General features: G+C 40.0%; 2 protein-coding genes and 1 long non-coding RNA gene across 9 annotated transcripts in view; 1 reads left to right on the top strand and 2 right to left on the bottom strand.

Annotated features, from left to right (window-relative positions):
- The window catches only part of LOC131302365 (disease resistance protein RPV1-like), a 310,054-nt gene that overhangs the window by 70,425 nt on the left and 218,088 nt on the right, over positions 1-21,541 (bottom strand). The window lies entirely within an intron of this gene.
- LOC131302428 (disease resistance protein RPV1-like) overlaps positions 1-21,541 on the bottom strand; it is a 136,782-nt gene that overhangs the window by 2,195 nt on the left and 113,046 nt on the right. For 3 of the 6 annotated variants that reach the window (XM_058329106.1, XM_058329121.1, XM_058329099.1), the window contains exon 3: positions 144-699. The exons of 2 other annotated variants lie outside the window; for them this stretch is intronic. In XM_058329106.1, coding sequence (XP_058185089.1) covers positions 144-655 — 512 coding nt within the window. In that variant the 5' untranslated portion in view covers positions 656-699. Of the gene's footprint in view, positions 1-143; positions 700-3,321; positions 3,720-21,541 lie in introns of those variants that run through there. One more of the 6 variants, XM_058329113.1, reaches the window with a different exon arrangement.
- LOC131302573 (uncharacterized) lies at positions 2,017-2,402 on the top strand. Its single transcript, XR_009191810.1, has 2 exons — positions 2,017-2,163; positions 2,230-2,402. It is a non-coding gene; the product is annotated as an uncharacterized LOC131302573 (long non-coding RNA).

Raw genomic sequence — 21,541 nt, 5'->3', positions numbered from 1 at the left:
GGTCAACTAAGTACTTTTTAAGATTAATCCACCTTCTAACAGTATGAAAATTTCACCTGCACCTACAAATATATGGACTAGTGTGTACTGATGCTGTTTTAAGGTCATTTTCTTGTAAACATCAGAAGGGTCGAGGAAAATACCCGTCATTCAGCAAGTGCCGACCTGACAAATTGGCAGCTTTAGTAAGAGCTGCCCTCCACTTTTCCACCTTGCCATCTGATTCCTCTCTAAGATGTTTTTTATGCTTGGCAAATGCATCTTGAAGAAACCCCGTCTGCTTCCGCACGTCGGATGGAACAACATGATAAAAGATGGGCACAACAATCTGTTTCAAATTCTCCCTGCAATCCATGATCCTCACAAGTTCATCAAGGCACCACCTTGACCGAGCATAGTCTTTTGAGAACACTATTAAAGAAATTCTGGAACCCTTAACTGCTTTTAGTAGTCCATCGTTAATAAATTCTCCTCTTTCGAGCTCTTTGTTGTCCCTGAATGTGTGAAAACCATTGTCCTCTAAAGCAGCAAACAGATGGCTGGTAAAGTTTTTACGTGTATCGGCGCCTCTGAAACTCACGAAGACGTCGTATACCCATTGTGGTGGGATGGGTATGGAAGAGGAAGAACATCCTTCTACCCACGAGGCATCCATATTTATGCACACAACACAAAGTTTTTTTCTTTTATAGATCCCCACTGCACAAAGATGAATCGAGATTTTGTGAACTTCAGCCTGACAAAATTCTAACTAGAGTGACAATATATGATCGAAATGGTTTACTTTCCATTGATTATGTTCGATGATTGCAACAGAGAAATAATCCCAATATATACCAGATACAACCGACATTTGATTGGCTAACAATAGGGGTGTCAAATGGGCGGGTTTGGATCAAAATAGGCAAGTTATAAGTGGGTTGGGTCTTTAATTGGTTATTGACCCATTTAGACCCATTAATTATGAGTTCAATTACCCATACCCAACCCGGCCCATTTATTTAAAATCAAACCCGACCCGCCCATAAATCCAATTACATACTATGTACTAAAATTAAAAATGGCTAAAATACCAATGTACATTAAAATGACCATATTACCCCTTTAAATCTAAATGACAAATACCCCTATACACTAAAATTACTATACTATCCCTATACTACTAAAATGATCAAATTACCCTGTTACACATAATTACCATATTGCCGTCTCCTTATCTCTCTAGTCTTCATACTCTTCACTTCCCCCACTCCTATATACTAGCCTATCACATTCCAGATGGGTCTCGTAAATAATGGCATTTATTTGTTATGCACAGGTTTAATTATAAAAACAAGAATGATTTTTGTCTTTGTTTGTCTTAGATAAAAATGAAAAATTTAGATATACCGATAATATTTTTATAAAGAATACAAAAAAAAAAATCATTCTTATTTTTTATGAGGCACAAAACTAACAAACGCAAAAAAAATCAAATAAGAACAAAAATAAAAAAGTGGAAAAAATTGTTAGTGGAACGGGGTCTGAGATTTTGATTTAACTGTATTATCGACTAAATTCTACTGCTAGTCTGCTGGAGTACTAAATTTCAGGATTTCTCGAAAAGAGGAAGAAAAAAAAAAGAGAAAAGGGAAAAAAAAATAGAAAAAGGGCAGAGAGAGAGAGAGAGATCAGCATGGTATGGCATTGTCGTAAATCCACCAAGATAAAAGGCTACGCACACACGAAGGTGCCGTGCCCGAAATGCCACATTCAAATCTAACTCAATCAATTTCATATCCGCGAATTTACAAATGGACTGATGAAGGTTTTTTTTTGTTGGGTCATAGTCATGATTTATTAGGTCATTTAAGTTGACCCAATTAAGACCCAATTGAGACCCAATTAATAATGAATTAGATGGGTTGAGACCCATTCTAACCCAACTAATACATGAGTTGGGTTGGATCTATTTTTTAGTAAATGGATTTGGGTTTCTTAATGGGTCTGGGTTTACTTTGTCACCCCTAGCTAACAAGAAACACAAATCACACTTTTATATTGGTCAATCCGATCCATATTCACATGGATTGATGAGTTGACCACTATTTAACAAGGTTAGAAGCCCAGCAATGGCTGAACAGTTATCACACCATAGAACACGAGGAGTCACAGGAACATATAGTTCAGAAAGTAACCGCTGAATCCAAACCAAGTATGCAGTTGTGTTAGCCATGACTTTATATTCAGCTTCAGTGAATGATCAAGCCACCGTGGGTTGTTTCTTAGCACAACAAGAGACAAGATTATGACCAAAATAAACACCAAAGCGAGTAGCGGAATTCACGTACTCCCCCATTAGTAACTTAGCAAAAAAAATGCATAACTAATATTATAAAAATGCATAATTAACAAGCCAAGAATTTGCTACCATAAACAAAGAAAATATAAATACCATGAACAAAAAAAATTGCATATCAGGATACTTACCTGTTCGGACAAATAAGCCAAAGTGGCTTATTTTTTGTCCTTATTAAATTTTTTTTCGTATCACTTGGCTTATCATCAATTTTTTGGGGATTATTGCATCCTCATGACAAGAGGAATCTAAAAAGTAAAAAATTTTGATCGAAATCCAATTTTTTTTGAATAAAGACGAAAAAATTGGTTTATTAGCTTATTTTTTGTCTTTATTCAAAAAAATTAGGTTTTGATCAAACTTTTTTACTTTTTAGACTCCTCTCGTCATGACGAAGCAATAATTCCCAAAAAATTGATGAGAAACTAACAAATACGAAAAAAAATTGAATAAAGACAAAAAATAAGTCACTGTGGCTTATTTGTCTGAACGGGTTGAGATTCGAGAGTTCTTGTTGAAAGATAAGCTTGAGTTAGAAAGAACAAAAACATATTTCAACTGTTCCTTTGGAGGTTTGTAAGTGAAAGAGAAAGTCAGCATCAAATTTGAGAGAAAAACGTGAACTAAGACTTTGGGAGCTTCTGTAATCTACTTTAGGATTTGTAAAATAAATGAGAGATTATCTCATCTTTTTTTTTTTTTTTCCTTTATTGTTCTGCCAATAAATAGGCTTGTAAATCTGATTGTTAAAAGTATGAATGGAGTAAGAGAATTAAAGAGATAGAGAGAGAGAAACAGAAAACGTCCTCTTCCTTGTATGTTTTTTTTTATATTGAGTGAAATACAAAATTGAGAGTTTGTGTGTTTAATTATCTTGTCGAGTTCATTTACAATCAGTGTCTGAAAAATACTCCTCCACCCAACAAATTGGTATCAGAGCCTTAGGCTCATATGAAAAAAAAAATCTTTCTCAAGAAAAATACCTTCGGCCTTTGGCGTTCTACTGCTATTTTTCACCCAGAAAATAGCTCCCTCAAAATCAGAGTTGTGAGTGCATATTAAAGATCGTCTCAGCCAAGTCGATCAACCTCGAGTCCGGAACCACACACGCCGCTTCACCCCACTGCGAAAAAATTGAACCACCAGTTCAACATCACCTGAAGATTTGTCTCTCGGAGACGAGCAAATCCGGCAGTGCAATTCTCGCTTCACAGTTGCGGCGAGAAGAACAAGAAGCAAATTGTTTTTCTTCTTGTGTGAAAGAAATCAAACCCACCACAGATTTCGATTTTATCAAAGAGAGCTATCTTTGAAGTTGATTTCGGTATTCCAAAAACATCAGACCCACGGCCAGACTTGTCTGATACCAAAGAGGTGGATGTCCTTTTCCAGAGATTAGTTGGAAGTCTAGATTAGTTGGAAGTCCGATCCCATTTAACTCCCACGGAGCTTTATTCAAAAAAGGCTGGCCCACAACGGGTTAAGAAGGAGGAAGATAATTCAGTGCAGTTGGAGCACAACTCCAACAAGCCTAATTTCACATTAGGTCCCTGCAATTGCTTTATTTTCAAATTCAGTCCCCAAGTTTTGAGAAAGTAAAGATTAGTCCCTGAAATTCAGGTTCGTTGGCAAACGGAACATCCCAAGCCGTCATTCCACAGCTCACCAAGGACAATTATGATAATTGGTCCATCCAAATGAGAGCACTACTCGGTGCTCATGAAGATGTTATGGAGGTGGTAGAAGAAGGTTATGATGAACCCGCCTCAAAAGAAGCTGAAACAGCTTTAAAGGAGGAATAGAAGACTACGCTCTGTGCCGAGCAAAAGAAGGATTGCAAAGCCAGGTTTATCATCTACCAAGGACTTGACGAAGCCATGTTCAAGATCATCGCTTCCGCCAAAACTTCCAAAGAAATTTGGGAGATGCTGCAGAAGACCTACATAGGTGCTGACAAAGTAAAAAGGATTTGCCTTCAAACTCTACGAGGTGAATTCGAGTCTTTACGAATGACATCTTCAAAATCTATTTCTGGGTATTATGCTCAAATTATGGTGATTTCAAATCAAATTTGGAGAAATGGCGAAGCTCTCACCGACACAAGAGTTATAGAAAAGATATTGCAATCGTTGTATCGCAGATTCAACTTCATCGTTGTTATGTTAGAAGAACTGAAAGTCGTTTCAACCATGTCTATTGAAGAGCTCATGGGTTTGCTGCAAGCCCACGAATAGAAGTTGCACAAAGATGATGATAGAGCCCTGGAGCAGGCTTTACAGACGAAGTTATCCTTCAATGAAGGAAGGCACGAGCAAGGGGGGACATCTCAGAGGGGACAAGACTATGGTTCCCATGGAAGATGCTCTGGAAATTTAAATTCCAGAGGCAAAGGTGGTAGAGGACTCTCCATAGGAGGGAATCAAAATCATGCTCCAATAGGAGGTGGTTGAGGACAACAAAACCATGCTCCAAGAGGAGGTGGACGAGGACAGCAAGATCATAATCCAAGAGGAGGAGGACAAGGCAGAAGAGGCGGTTACAACAACCGTTCGAACGTTGACAAAAGTAACATTTAGTGTTACAATCGCGAAAAGTATGGCAATTACAGCAATGAGTGCCGGGGAAGCCCAACATCAGATCAAGTTGGCGAAATAGCCAACTTTGCAGACAAGGAGCCAGTAAAAAGGGATTCAATGAGTCTCATGGCACACAGTCCTATCGAGCAAGATCAAGGTACATGGTTTCTTGATTCTGGAGCCAGTAATCATATGACCGGCTCAAGACAGCTTTTTACTGAACTTGATGAAAAGGTTCAAGGAGATATTTCTTTTGGGGACATCTCTAAAGTCCCAGTTCGAGGGAGAGGTGATATTATAATCAAAAGGAAGAATGGAGATCATGCATTCATCTCCAATGTCTACTATGTTCCAGATACGAAGACTAATATTCTTAGACTTGGACAGCTCCTGGAGAAAGACTATCAAATTAGCCTGAAGGATATGCAGCTAACGATTGTAGATGCTCAAGGGAAGCTGATTACTTGAGTAATGATGGCGAAGAACATGATGTTTCCACTAACTGTTCTTCATGACACACCAAAAGTGCCTCAATGCCATTATCAACGACAAAGATTGGATATGGCATCAAAGATACGAACATCTTAATTTTGAAAGCTTGAAGTTGTTGGCAAATAAGAAGATGGTCAAGGGCTTACCTCATATTAACTGTCCAAATAAGGTATGCGAAAGCTGCATTCTTGGTAAACAACACCACAATAACTTTGGAAAGCAAGTTGATTGGAGAGCATCCATGCCGCTCAAGAGTGCACACAGATGTGTGTGGTCCGTTGAAGCCAATCTCAAACAGTCACAACAAATACTGCATCACACTCATCGACGACTATAGCAGAAAGACATGAGTATACTTTCTGAAATTGAACTCAGAACTATTTGAAAAGTTCAAGGAGTTCAAAGCACTTGTTGAGAAAGAAAACGGCTATCATATAAAGACGTTGCGGTCAGACCAAGGAAGAGAGTACACTGGAGATCAGTTCAAGGAATTCCTTAGGCAGCAAGGAATCAGGCATCAGTGCACAGCAGCCTACACCCCTCAATTAAATGGTGTAGCTGAAAGAAAGAATCGCATCATCCTCAACATGGCCAGAAGCATGTTGAAAGATAAAGACATGCCCAAGAGATTTTGGGCCGAAGAAGTTCAATGTGCAGTCTATTTACTCAATAGGTTTCCTACAAAGACTCTGAAGTCAAGGACACCACAAGAAGCATGGACCACTCACAGACTAGGTGTGGGTCATCTTAAAGTGTTTAGTTGTATTGCCTATGCCAAAATTCCAGAGGCAAACAGAACCAAACTTGAAGACAAAGGAGTGAAGTGTGTCCTTGTTGGATACGGTGATAGGACGATGGCATACAAGCTATACAATCCTGTCACTCAGTAGGTGATTTTCAGCAGAGATGTCATCTTCAAAGAAAATGAATCCTGGAGTTGGAACCAGACAGAAGTTACCAGAAATATGGAGCTGGAAGAAGAAGATCGAGAGCAACCATCATCACCACAAAGAGGTAAACCATCCTCTCTAGTTGCACAGGAGTTTTCAGACATGAGGCCCAGAAGTACATGGAGCCTGGATGATCTGTACCAAAATACAGATCCGTTGGATGCAGATTTCACCATGTCCTGTCTACAAATAAGTTGTGATCCAGTTAGTTTCGAGGAAGCTAACCAAGAGGGCAAATGGAGGAAGGCTATGGATGAAGAGATTCATTCCATAGAGAAAAACAAGATATTGAAGGTTACTAGTCTCCCAAAAAGTCACAAGGCGATAGGAGTAAAGTGGGTCTACAAGGCCAAGAAGAACACTCAAGGAGAGGTTCAGAGATACAAGGCAAGGCTTGTAGCAAAAGTTTACAAGCAAAGAGAAGACATCGACTATGGAGAAGTATTTGCCCCTGTTGCCAAGATGGAGACAATCAGGTTAATGATCTCATTAACTGCTCAGAAAAGATGGAAGATCTACCAGCTAGATGTCAAGATAGCATTCCTAAACAGATTTCTGGAAGAAGAAATCTATGTGGAGTAGCCCCTTAGATATGTGAAAAAAGGTCGTGAAGACAAAGTATACAAATTGACGAAGGTGCTATACAGGCTGAAGCAAGGGCCTCGTGCATGGAATACCAGAATAGATAAGTACTTCCAGGAGAATGGATTCAAGAAGTACCCCTACGAACATGCACTCTATATGAAGAAGGCCGGAGACTGATGGAAGCCAAGCTGTATGTATGCCTCTACGTTGATGACTTGATTTTTATCGGCAATAATCCAGCTGTGTTTGATTCTTTCAAACAAAGTATGGTTCAAGAGTTCGAGATGACAGACATTGGACTCATGGCACATTTTCTTGGAATCGAAGTGATGCAAAGAGATGATGGCATTTTCATCTCTCAAGCTGGATACGCAAAAGACATCCTCAAGCGTTTTGGCATGAAGAAAAGTAATCCAATGACTATTCCAGTTGAAAATGGAGTAGAACTCAGGAGGAGTGTGAGGTCGAAGATGTTGATCCAACATATTTCAAAAGTCTGGTAGGAAGTCTTCACGACCTGACATGCATAAGACCAAACATACTATATGGAGTTGGTCTAATCAACCGATACATGGAGACACTCGATCAATCCCATCTGAATGCAGCCAAGCGGATTCTACGCTATGTCAAAGGTACAGTCAATGATGGACTATTCTATATATCAACTAAAGACTTCAGTCTTGTTGGTTATTCTGATAGCGATTAGGGAAGAGACTTGGATGAAAGAAAAAGTACTACTAGATTTGCTTTCTTTCTTGGAGATACAACTTTCACGTGGTCATCGAAGAAACAAGCGATAGTGACACTATCGTCTTGTGAAGCTGAGTATGTAGCAGCCACCTCAGCAGTTTGTCATGGCATATGGGTTCGGAATATGCTAAATCATTTGGGGATATCTTAAGAAAATCCCACAAAGATTTGCATTGACAATCGTTCAGCAATTGCTCTCGAAAAGAATCCCGTCTTTCATGAACGAAGCAAACACATTGATACGAGGTATCATTTCATCAGAGAGCATGTCAAGAATTAAGAAGTAGAGCTGGTCTCTTGCAAGACACAGGATCAGGCTACTGATATTTTCACGAAGCCCCTCAAGCACGAAACTGTAACACCCTTATTTATGAGGTGTTTTCATGCCATACTTTAGTAACTTAAAGGGCTAAAGTGCATTTTTTTTAAGAGTTGTGCATGTGTGCCATGTGTTGGTGAGGTGTGTGTGTGACGTGTATCTAAAAAAAAAAGAAAAACCCAGGGGCTTCTGTCTTCTGCGTTAGGAGAGAGAGAGAGAGAGAGAGAGAGAGAGAGAGAGAGAGAGAGAGTCGGACAGAGAAGAAGAGAGGAAGAGGAGTTAGGATTGAAGCCGTTTATCTTGAATTAAGATTTGATCTTGTTAATTCACTACGCCAAATTTTGGCTTTACCGGCGATAGTATTACCGGCATTAATTTAATGCCGTTAAAAGACACTTTTAGCGGCATTAATAAGACCGCCGGGAATAATTACCCTAAAACGGCGGTTTTCCTAAGACCGCCGTTTTTAGTGACTTTTACCGGTGGTTTTTTAAATTAACGCCGGAAAAAATAGAATGTACGGTAGTTTTTAATACCGGCGGTTTATTACCGCCGTTTATAATAAAACCGACCTTTATAATGTAAATAATATTATTTATCCTAGTTGAACCAAAATGTGGGTTAGCCGAGTTGGTCGCACGTGCGCGTAAAGATCCGGAGGTTCCGGTTCGAGTCATGGGGAAAGCACAAAAATTAACCGCCCATTTCATTCCCCGTGGTAATATTTTCGGCGGTTTTGTAATGCCGTTTTTAGTATTACTGGTGGTTTGTTACCGCCGTTTTTGTTTTACCGACAATTGCTTTGCCGGTGATTTTTGGACTATTACCGGCGGTTTTTGGACTATTACTGACGGTTGTTAGTATTACCGGCGGTTTTTGGACTATTTCCGGCAATTTTCTAATGCTGCTAAAGGTAAAATTTGGCGTAGTGATTCTTGCTTCCTTGTTCTTGATTTCATACTTCTCTAGCTTCAATTCATGTCTTAGCTTGGTGTATCCATGCTGATTTGGGTGTGTTTTGAGTTATTGAGATGGGTTTTTGGGTGAATTTCATGGCTGCTGTCCAAACCTAGAAAATCTACAGAACAAGGTTTTGGTTTTTTGGGTTTTGCACCTTCTTAAACTCAGAATTGAGTCTTGGTTCCTTCTTATGAAATAAAGTAGACTTGAGGCTTGTTCTTTTGTCGCTGGAATCACTCAAAATCGTTAAGAATTCAATTTATAGTGATTTTTAGAAAACTGCTCTGCAATCTGGAAATCTGGGCAACTTACAGAGCTGCGTCTTTCATCATTTGTTTTTAGTTAAACAACTCTCCTGATTATGGGTCCTTATGAGTTTGAAAGATTGATAAATTGGTGACATTTTCGTGTTGGAATTACTAAAAAGTATTGAGTATTCGATTTTTAATGAATTTTCGAACACAGACTGTTCTGCTGAAAATTGTGCTTCGCTGCACAGAATTTCTGAGTTTGGGGGTGATTTTGACTAGGTTCCTTTATTGTGAAAAATCAGGGATAAACTTTGATGTGTGATAATGGTTTGTACCAAATTTGGGTGTTATTAGATGCATATTCTAAGTTTGGCGGATTTTACAAGTTTGTGTGTGTCTGCTAAGTTTTGTATTTGCAGCACTGACATGTTTTGGGAAAATAGTCATAACTCTTAGCTCGGGTATCGAGTTTGCAAGCGGGTTGTTGATTCTGAAATTAGACTCATATGTCTTTTGGAATATATGAAGGTTGTGGCTTAATTTGTACCAGGTTAAATCAGTTTTTGATTTGAAATTGATAGACGCGCTGAATCTGTGATTTTGGACAGATTTTTGTGTTAACTTTGGACGAGCATAACTTTGTCGTCCAGACTCCGTTTTTAACAAATTTTATATCAAAATTCATGTATCGGAGGTGTACTTTCTAATGGTGGTGGTTTCATGATCTGTTTTAACCCTATAAGAAGTTATAGGCAGAATATGACAGACTGGTCGTAGATTTCAAACCAAATGTAAATATTATGTGGTGTTTGAGTGTTACGCTTGTTTAGGAACACTTCTAAACCTTTGAGATAGACATGTTAGTATGTGTTAAGCATTGTTAATCTATTGTTGGTGTTATAGATTATTGTTAGGAGTTAGTTTTGATGTTTAAGCGTTCAATAAATTGATATGGTTAGCTTGTGGTTAGGTAACAAGCTAATCAATTGGAGAGGTTCCGAAACTGTAAGTTTGGCATACCTCGGTCGATACAAGGTGCAGTGTGTCTAATATGGTTCTTCCCAATGAGATATTGCTGTAATGGTGAGTGTATATCATGCTATTGTTGTTTAGCTTATGATATGTTGGGAATGTTCGCGTGTGAGGCACACCATGTCGTAAGCCCTATCGCTTATTTAACGATGGTTGGGAGCATGGTGTGTGAGACACAAGATTCAATTCGGTTGAGATATGTGAGTGTTTGATTCCTGATGTTGTTCTATATTGAATTGAACTTGATTGTTGGCTTAGTGCCCGGTGATTGGCTTTATGCCAAAAGGCTTTTATGCCTTAAATTATTGGCTGTGTGCCCGGTGATTGGCTTAATGCCAAAAGGCTTTAATGCCTTAAATTATTGGCTGTGTGTCCGGTGATTAGCTTAATGCCAAAAGGCTTATGCCTTAAGTTATTGGCTGTGTGCCCGGTATTTTTCTTAATTTCTCGATAAATTGTTCACAAGTTGAGATTATCTTTTAGCTGTTGGATATTACTGTTGTGTTGTATTTGGAGGATGTGGTGATTATATTTGTTATATACATTTGAGTATCTCAGTTATGTTGGAAATTTATATTCTTGTTGTTATTCATTCGGTTGTTGCTATATTTTGTTGAGCATTTCTATATCTCACACACTCTGACTTTCCTTTTTGGTCTGTCAGGTAGCAGGTTGCGTAGAGTGGGTCCACTACCGGTCATCTTGTTGAGAAGTGTTTGGGCTAGCGTTGGATGATGTGGATGAGCGTGTTGGTTGTAGGTAGTGAACTAATTAAGAAGTTGAATTATAAAGTTATAAATAAGTCGTCGGTGGTTGTGTTGAAGTGTAGAATTTTTTTAAAGTATTGTGAAACTATATTGTTGTTTAGTTGTGCGAGGTCGTGGTTGGTTGGTCGATACGTCGACTCATTTTTATGTTAAGATGGTAAGTCTTCCGCTGGGTGTTAATTTTGACAGGTTGTGAGGTGTGGTTTGATTTTATTTATGGAATGCCATGTGGTCGCGCCGAGTCGGGCCCACTTTGGGTGTCGTTTGCGGGGCGAGACGTGACAGAAACATTCATCAAAATGCAGATAATTCTCAAAATGAAGAATCTCCGAGACTCAAGCTTAAGAGCAAGTTTACCAGATTCGGTAAAACCCACCTTGTAGCTATTGTAGCTTACCAAAACCAAAAATAGAAGCTGCAGCAGATTCGGTAAACACAAAGGGAGAATACATTTTGCTACAGTTCTTCGCATATTTTACAAAAGCACTGTTCATCAGCCACCCACTATTTTATTGCTTTCCTCTCTCTCCGCCTTTCTCCTTCCCCACAAGTCCATGACTTCACCTACTAAATCCCTCCCCATATCACCGCCTGAAAACAACCAAGGGAGAGGTGAACTGATCTCTTTGGTTGCAACCCGTCGCCGCCGAGCCAGCACGCCGCTGTCGCTGCCAAGGTCACCTCCCTCACCATATCACCACCTGAAAACAACCAAGGGAGAGGTGAACTGATCTCTTTGGTTGCAACCTGTCGCCGCCGAGCCAGCACGCCGCTATCGCCGCCAAGCTCACATCCTCTCCCTCTTTCTCTCAATGTGGGTTTCAATTGACGTTGGTCTTCAACGGAGGTGCGATGTCGACTTTCAATGGCAAGGTCCGGCGACCTCTATCTCACCCAGTCCGGTATTGTTCTAGGGCTTCAAACCCAAAGTGGGAGGAAAAAGAAAAAGAAAAAGAAAAAGAATGATATTTTAATAAAGAATAGGTAAAATAAATTGTATTGGTGTGGTGGTGAAAGATATGTGAGTAGGTAAAATGAAAAAATTGCACTGTTTATTAGCATTTTTACCTAATAATTGGTAAACTTGCTCTAAGGGGGGATGTTGAAAGATAAGCTTGAGTTAGAAAAAACAAAAATGTGTTTCAACTGTTCCTTTGGAGGCTTGCAAGTGGAAGAGAAAGTGAACATCAGATTTGAGAATAAGAAAAACGTGAACTAAGACTTTGGAGCTTCCGTGATCTACTTTAGGATTTGCAAAATAAATGAGAGATTATCTCATATTTGTTTTTTTTTCCTTATTGTTCAGCCTATAAATAGGCTTGTAAATCTAATTGTTAAAAGTATGAGACAGAGAGAGAGTTTCCTCCGCCTTGTATGGTTTTTCTATATTGAGTGAAATACAAAATTGTGAGTTTGTGTGTTTAATTCTCTTGCCGAGTTCATTCACAATCAGTGTCTGAAAAATACTCCTCCACCCAACAGTTCTCCCACAAAAGATTAGGGAGTTCGTTCCCAACGTCTGTAGAACCAATTCAAGAGTTCTGACAGAGATAAGAGATGTCGAAGGAAGTGAAGATTGTTAGATCTCGTGCATAAAAAATTGGGAAAATGGTCGTTTGGAGTTGTGAGAAACGGCGCTCTCTCTCTCTCTCCAGCTTGGGAACTTCCTGGCAAGTGATAAAGGCAGAAATAAAACTAATGATAAAGTCTGTGTGGACAAGACTTTAATGATAAATTCTTGGTCTTTGATGTTTGATTTCACAAAGGCAAGAATTTTCGGTGCAATGCCTTTGTGCATGCCATTTACACCTGATGTAGACCGATTTTTTTAAGAATCCGCTTTGGGGTATTGTACAAATACTAAAAGTCATTTAATTTGTTCAAAATACTTTCAAAGAGTTCTTGACAAAAATATAACTTCAGATATCAACTATGGCTTGATTAATTTCTTCAATTTTCAAGGATCACAAAATGAACGAATTGGTCAAACCCCTACCGACATTCGACTAAGAAAGTTTTTTCTACAGAGATTCTTAAGAAATATTTTAATCAAATTGAACGGTCCCATCATTTGTGTGAGACCCGAAAACGGATCCCACACAAGGCGTTGTACATTTAGCGTACATTATATGATGTTTTCATAGCTTTTTTTTTTGTATGCCTAAACACTTGAGTAAAAACATTTATGTACACTATATGATAAGATTGCATGTGGGCGATGCCTCGATCAAGAGAGCATTCTTAATTATTCGTGCTATTGATATAAATTGGGGATTGCATCATGGGACTTTGCTAAGCTTGATTAACATATTTTCAACGGCGTTTGATGTAATATAATAGTCGAAGATGGATATTATAAGGAACAATTGTGTTTGCAAGCACTAGTTTTCCAATAGAATGGTATCTAGTCAATTTCGAGATGTTTGTTTCTTGCACGCACGAAGACGTACAAGATTATCTATATATGTCAGCTATCTGAGCATTGGTTCCTTTCAATATGCTTGCAACCACTTGTTCTCTAATAGAATGATAGTAGTCAATTGGCTTATTTGCAAGGACACCCCTTCAACTATCACCGTTTGTCAACTTCACCCCCTCAACTATCAAACTCAACAACTTCACCCCTTCAACTATTAAAACTCAACAACTTCACCCCTTCCGTCCAGTTTTGGTAAGAAATGTTAAGTTTAAAGGTTAAAATGGATGGAAAAACAGAATGCTGCCCAAAAATGCCCTGACTTGGGCGGGAAAATAATATTGGGTATTTATACATACCTCTCTCTGTTCCTTTTACACCACCACAGACACCAAAAAACCCAAATCAGACTCTCTCTCTCTCTCTCTCTCTCTCTCTCTCTCTCTCTCTTTCTCTCTCATCTCATCCTCTCTCTGGGTCTCTCACCTCCTCTCATCTCTCTGATCTCTCATATCTCTCTCACCCACCATCTCTCCAAAGCACCCACCAAAGCAGGTCGTCTGTCTCTGTAATCTCTACTGCTCTCTCTCTCTCTCTCTCTCTCTCTGTCTCTCTCTCTCTCTCTCTAATCTCTACTGATCTCATCTCTCTCACCCACCTTCTCTCTCTCTCTAAAAGTCAGATTTTTGAAATTTCTCTCATCTCAGTCATATATATCTCTCCCCCACTCTCTTGCCCTCCCATGTCCCACTCTCCTGCCCTCCCCATGTCCCCATAACTCCATATTGGAACCCATTTAAATCCAGATTTCAAACCAAACTCTGAAAACCACAAACCTAAAAAACCCACTGATTCCAAAACCCATTCAAACCCAGATTCAGCATGAGCAGCTCTAGTAGCTACACCACAAACTTATCTCAATGCGATGGAGATGAAAGATGCAGATGTGGTCGAAGGGCTGTGATGCAAACGTCACTAACTGTCAAAAATCCGGGAAGAAGACTCCTTGGGTGTATCAACTACAAGGTAATTTATTGAATTTTGGAGTACACCAAATTATGTAACTGTTAGTACATTTTTAAAAAAATTAGATAATGCAATATGTTTATGTTGTAATTTTAGAAGGAAAATGGATGCAATTTCTTTGTCTGGATAGATCCTGAAACGTGCCCTAGAGGATTGGAATATGCCAAGATCATGCAAGCGAAAAAGGAAGAACTTGAGAAACAAGTTGAAGAGTTGAAAATGAGAATTGAGAGGTTGGAAAGAGGAAGACAAATGGTGGAAGAAGAAAATGATGCGCTGGTCGTCAAATTGGCAGACTTGACTGAAATGAATGTCAACCTTAGAACTACTATTGAAACCTTAAATGCACAGATTGGAGCAATGAAGACTAGAGAGATAGGACCAAGTTATTTTAGGAACATCATAATAGTGGTAGTCATTGTGTGTGTGATTGGTGTGCTAATGTCAAGTGTGAACCATAATACCCCTCAGAAAAAATATTTGTATTTGCCGTAACTATGAATGAAAAGCAGGCATTTTCTACCATTGTATTTCATGGCTTTTTAATGCAGATGTTCATATATGATTCCATTTGCTATTATAAACTGGTTTTTGAATTGTGATTTGCTACTCCCTCCTATGTGATAGTGTAATACGTAATCACAAAAGCATGGTTATAAACCACACCGACTTTGATAATGCAAAATCTAGCATTAACTGTGTATTCTCATGCATCCTTATTAGTCAACAACAGACTGACTTTCCATAAAAATGTTGAAACAACCATACTAGAACAGAAATATTGAAGAATAGTCTACCTAAATAATGAATTAGTACACTAAAATAATGAATTCAATTATTTTACTTGTTATGTTTCAAATTGTCCCCTCTGCACGTTCTCTGAATCTTTCGTGGATTCAAGCGACCCGTAAATAATGAATTTCAATGTCAAATACTCTTTAGGGAGTATTTCAAATTTGTCCCATAAGGATGAATAGATGGCTAGCCTGGTGCAGTCTGAGTGTGAACCAAACGAGATAAGAAGTCCATTAAAATGTCTTCTAAATACAGTTTTCCAGAGCAGAAATATTGAAGAATAGTCTACCTAATAAACATTGTAATAATCACAAAATAAACAAGTTCCAGATAGACTTGAAAATACAACCGATGCACATAAAAAAATAATCACAGTACGAATTAAGTTGACAGGTGAAAAAGAGATGGAAAGTAAGGAAACACATTGCAAAGATCAGTTGAGTACCCTCTATAAAAATAACAATCCACAATATCAACTATTTGTGACCACGAAAACAGATTCTTAGACATGTATTAAATACCAATAGATGCTTCAAGAAAGGGGCCGCAGCATCTACGAAGCCGACATCTATTGTCCTAGGCAAAAACAGAAGGAAAAAATGGCTAGAAAATAGGCTCTCACTCCCCTCTACGGTTAGAAGCAGTAGTTGTGCTTATTATGAGTTAGGATCTATTGGAAGAGTTTTTCATCCCTCTAGTTTTATATTCTTTCATTGCTATTAGCACTGTTGCGTAAAGAGAAACAAAAAAGCATGGACACACCTGCATTCCAACATAAAGCACAAAGGAGTTGATCAATGGCACATTATGCCGGGTACCAGCCCGAACAGCATCGCTTGGTGAAAGCAGCAATTTCTGCTTCAACTCAGTTAGAAATGAAGAGCCCTGTTGCCTCGTCTGCATATAATTTTCGCGAGGAAAAGAGCAAGGGCATGAGGGGGTGCTCAAGATCAAAACCACGGCCAATCATTCTCTCACGCCACTTCAAAGCAATCATTTCTTTGCGATGTTTCTTTTTTTCACCTGAAATAGTACACTAAAGCACATGTAGTACAGCTCAAAAACGGTAGTGCTTTTTCTGCTGTTGTGAAGGCACACAATTAATCTATCAGGAGGTGACATGGAAATTAACCACAATAAGGTAAGGAATGAAAGTAGAAATCTCCCAGCATCAAAATACATTTACTTTAGGACTCAACAGTTCAAAACGGCCTCCTCTTACGTTTATTTGCCCATGTAGGGGGATGAAAACAATTGATGCTTCAGATCAACTGGATTGCAACGGCTTATTCGTGCCTCTTCACCGGAACCCTAGCTCGACGTCTGAACCCTAATCTGCAAAATAGACAGGGGGTGAGTGCACCTTTGCCTCTCGTGGCAAAGGCCCTCCGATGCCTTTGTTAGTATCACGTACTAGAAAACTCTACTCTAATTATCAGTAGGAAAGCAATAATAATGCAGTGTATTGCGTACCTTTCACCTCTAGGTTTACCTCATATTTATAGATTTATGGATGCTTGCTGTCCAAGCATCCTTGTTGCCATAGGATTCCTAACTCGTATAGGAAACCCAGGATATCAAGGAATCTCGTTTCCTTTATCAGTTTATGGAAAAGAGTCCTTTTAGGATTCTTTTCCTTTAAGAGCCGAACATCCCATACTCATTGGGTATCTTTCTCAGATCCTATATTCTTGGGATCTTTATCCCTTTATGGGACATGACTACTCTGGAATCTTCCAGAGTATTCCCTCTGCTCCTACTCTCGATTAGAGCTCCTTCTTTGTTCGGCTGTCTCATGGCCGAACAGACTACCTGGACCAAGGACTTCACTTGTAACTTGGTCCAAATGTAATCAGAATGTCTCTTATCTGCCGAACAGATAGTTTACACCAGTGACTTGTCGTGTCATTGGCCTTTTATTCAGCCGAACAGATTGCATGGACCAAGGACTTCACATGTCATTGTTCCATATCGTTGTTCTTCATACTGCCCGGTGATAAGTCCAGTCGTATTTACCACGTGTTCCCAAACATCACGTGTTCGGTAACTAAATGTATCTGCTCGGGAATACCTCCTTACAATTGCTCCCCAGCTTCATGTATTTACCACTGTTCGGGGGCAATATATGATGCTTAGAAACAGAATTCTATCTAGACCAAACTCTTTTGATCTCGTGCAGTCATAATTTCAATATCTCATTGATGCCTTTTGGCGCCTCTGTCATCATACCATCTCGAGGTAATGACTCTATGTGGCGCATATCGTACGCTTTTACATTAAATGTGAACTGACGTTTTATCTTAACGACGTCAATACGACGTTAGCTTGATCCCTTTATCCCGTTACTTAAAAGGTAACGGTGTGAGACGAGACGTTTCGTCTCCGTCTCTGGCATCTAAACCCCAGAAAGGGCTCATTTTGGATTTCCCCACCCAAAACTCCAAAACTCCTTCTCTCTCTAAGCTTTTTGCCATTGCCGTCGTCTACAAACTCGATTGCATTCCAGGGAATCGTCACCATATTCTTGTAAGATCCTCGTTCTTACTTCATTTCTTCTGTTTAGGTTCTTATCTGAGATCTCTATTCTCGATTTCGTGAGTCGTTTTCTAGGGTTTCAGTTGCACCCTTTTTCAGTCTTTCTTCTTTCCTGAGTATACCCATGGCTGACGATGGTGAGAATCCCTTGAGACCTAGTAAATTTAGGAAATTATGTGAAACCCCTTCTGCCATGGCGGCATTTAGGAGGGAATATAACGTTCCAGAGAACGTCGGTCTCGAACTCGCCCCCCTGGGCGCAGATAGAGACGGAGGTTCCTGGGATCGAATGTGTATCCCCATTGTTGCTATCGTCGAAGGCGGAGTTCGATTTCCCCTTCACCCATTACTTCGCCAGATCCTAAACTGGTATCGTCTTACCCCCATGCAAATATCAACAAACGTCTTTAGGTTGATAATGGGTGTAATAGCTTTGAATAGGATTCTGGGGACCCAGTTAGGAATTTGGGATATTCAGTGGTGGTACAGCATTGTACTAAACCCTGAATACAACACCTATTACTTCAAAGTTAGAAGGGCCGACAAGCGTCTCGTGCTAAACCTGCCAGACTCTGCTCGGGATCATGAAATCGATTTCCTTTACGTCACTGGAGCCTTTGAGCCACTAGGAGAGGATGGTCAGGTGGTGGGTCTCCACTGCCCCCATATATGGGGATACCCACGTATGCTTCTTATTTTTCATCTTTGCTATTTGTTTGTTTGCTGCTTTCTCGTAGCTTCTTATTGTGTCTAATTTTTGATTTAATAACTCCGATTGTGCAGCTGAAAACGTCAACAAACGTCCAAGACGAGAGCCTAGTTACGTCCGAACAGAGGACATCAACAAAATCCTTAAATATAAAGGCGAACCTGGTACCCGAACAGCTGGTCGGGGTCGAGACGCTGATATACTGCTGGGATACGATCCTTCGTACAGAGGGGTCACTGACAGAAGACTTGCCCACCCCAGCACTAGTGCCGCGTCTACATCCACTGCTCCCCAACCACACAGTTCAAGGCTTCAAGCTGGTGTCACTCTTGCCGGTCAGTCAGGCGATATTGTTATTCCTGACGGTATACCTCAAACACGTGTGGTACTCAGGAGATCAAGCCGCAGGCAACTCATTGCCGAACAACAACCCGTTCCTCACCAAATTACCAGTCAGTCGTCCTCATCCGGATATTCTCGATCACCTCCAACCTCAGGTACGATGACACACCAACCCATTAACCTCAGTTCTTTACTCACTGTCTCCTCACGGGGACGAGGTGCTACCAATAGGGTAGCATCAACTGGCGCCCCTCCCCCGCGTTCACGTCGCAATAGGGGGGGATCTGCAAGATCATCATCTTCTCCTCGGGAAGATAGTCCAGTTGAGGCTACCGATGCTCATCGGGACAAACGTCCCAGGAGCGAAGAAACTGGAGAACCTCTCAACCAAACTACTACTGCAGTCCAACAACCCCCTTCTTCGAGTACTCCAGTGCTTCCCGAAAGCTGGACCCCTAATCTCATTAGGGGTGATCGGCCTGTTCACATTGGGGACAGTGCCAGCTCTTCGGAGACAGCACTCGCCCTTGCCCAAGGTCTACTGCTCCCTGTAGATATGCAGAAGGAGTCTGAAGCTACTCCTGATCGGCTTGTCGCCACTGGACTTGTCAGTGGTATTAAGGTAATGTGACTTAATTTTTTCCACATAAGTCTTTGTGCATATTTCGTATACCACGGATATTCTCATTACCTACTATTCGGTGTTTTGTCAATTCATTCAAAAGATGGTCACATTGGGCCAAAAGTTTGAAGATGCTGATAATGAGAGGATCACATTGCTGAACAACAATACCAGACTGCTTCGTACGATTACTAGACTTGAAAGGGAAAGAGACAAAGCCAAAGCAGACTTCGTCGAGGCCAAAGACAAGCTTGGAGCTGCTGAGGAGGGCCTCAATCAGGCACTGTTAGAGATCGATAACACTAAAAAAGCCTCCTATGAAGAAGGGTACCAGAAGGGTTTTGACGCCACAACATCAAGCTACGTCGAACAGATGCCAGCTATTCAGGACCAGATCTGGATTGCATGCTGGGAGGCATGTCTGACCAAGGTAGGGGTTGCGGAGGATTCACCCCTCTGGGTTGAGAATGATCTGCCGAGCACCCTTTGTCAGAACATTCAGGAACCAGCAGAACATCCGGAGGATGACATCGAACAGCAAATTGAGGAATTTGCTAATGCTGAAGAAGACACACCCACAGGCGTGCACCGTGCTCAATCTCCTGGTCGGGCTTCGACCCTTGAGCCCATAAACTTGGAAGAGAATATAGTTGAAGATGGTGCTGATACTGAGACCAACACCAACACTCCAGAGGTCCAGAATGTAGACTAAGCTGTAAGTATATAAACTGTTACCGGTCCTGCGTGACCATAAGCATATTTTGGCCCTGTGAGGCATCAGTACAATCAAATACTTTGTTTAACACAGGTATTCGGCCCTTCGTGGCATAACCTTATGTTTTGCTCGGCGTTTCATGTTTGCAGCATCTGTTCGTATGCAAGTTCAATCTAAGTATTTCGTACTGTTAAGCTTCATTTGTTTGCATAAGTATTCGTACTTTAAGTAAATCCTTCTCACATGATTTCCTGTTCTGACTTTTAAGTTTCACGTACTTAAAAGCGTTCCACCTTGAATGGTTCTTTAAGTTTAAGGCATATAAGTGTGCTCATACTTAATCACACAAGTGTTTCATACTTGTGTTTAAGTGTCACGTACTTAACTGTTTGAAAATCACACAAGTGTTTCATACTTGTGTTTAAGTGCCACGTACTTAATGTTTTTAAGTTTCTCGTACTTGAACAAATGTGGCTAACATATACTCGTTATGTTTTCAAGCCATGCCAATAAACGTTTACAAGAGTCTCGTACTTGCATTCGTTGAGTTTCACGTACTCACACCACAACTTCTAAGTATTACGTACTTAGAGCTACTTGTGTATTGAATGTATTCATAAAAAACGCCTAAGTATCACATACTTAAAGTTTTGAAAATCTTACAAGTGTTTCATACTTGTGTTTCAGTTTCACGTACTGATTTTGAAAATCTTACAAGTGTTTCATACTTGTGTTTCAGTTTCACGTACTAAACTGTATACCCTAGTTTCACATACTTGAAATTCTATACAAGTGTTTCGTACTTGTATTCGTTAAAAATGTATAAAACTTTTAAGTTTCACATACTCAAAAGGTATACCCTGCTCCCTAATACGAATAAGGAGAACCAAACTCGTAGGTCATATTTAAATACCACAACAGTTATTCGAAAGAAGTGATTTTATTCATAATCTATAAAACGCAAGAGGGCGTTACTCGTACCCTTCAAAAATAATCAAAACTAGAACAAAGGAATTATATTCGTAATTCCCACACAATCACGTAGTGTAAATCCAAAACAGATTTTAATACTTCTAAACAAAGAACATTCGTAAATTATGAACATTCCAAGGCCTCGGAATTGGATCACCATCCAGATCTGCCAATCTATAGGCTCCTATGCCCACAATCTCAGTTACTCTATACGGGCCTTCCCAGTTGGCCCCCAGCTTGCCTTCATTTGCCACCTTGGTGTTGCCGAGCACTTTTCGTAGCACAAGGTCCCCAACACCAAATTCTCTAGGATGAACATGTTTGTTGTAGCTTTTCATCAGCTGTTCTTGGTAAGAAGCAAGATGTACCAAGGCCTTTTCTCTCTTCTC

This window comes from Rhododendron vialii, chromosome 1a (assembly GCF_030253575.1).
Source record: "Rhododendron vialii isolate Sample 1 chromosome 1a, ASM3025357v1".
NCBI classification, from domain to species: domain Eukaryota; kingdom Viridiplantae; phylum Streptophyta; class Magnoliopsida; order Ericales; family Ericaceae; genus Rhododendron; species Rhododendron vialii.
The sequence above is the reverse complement of the archived record's forward strand: the minus strand, read 5'-3'. Positions and strand labels throughout refer to the sequence as shown.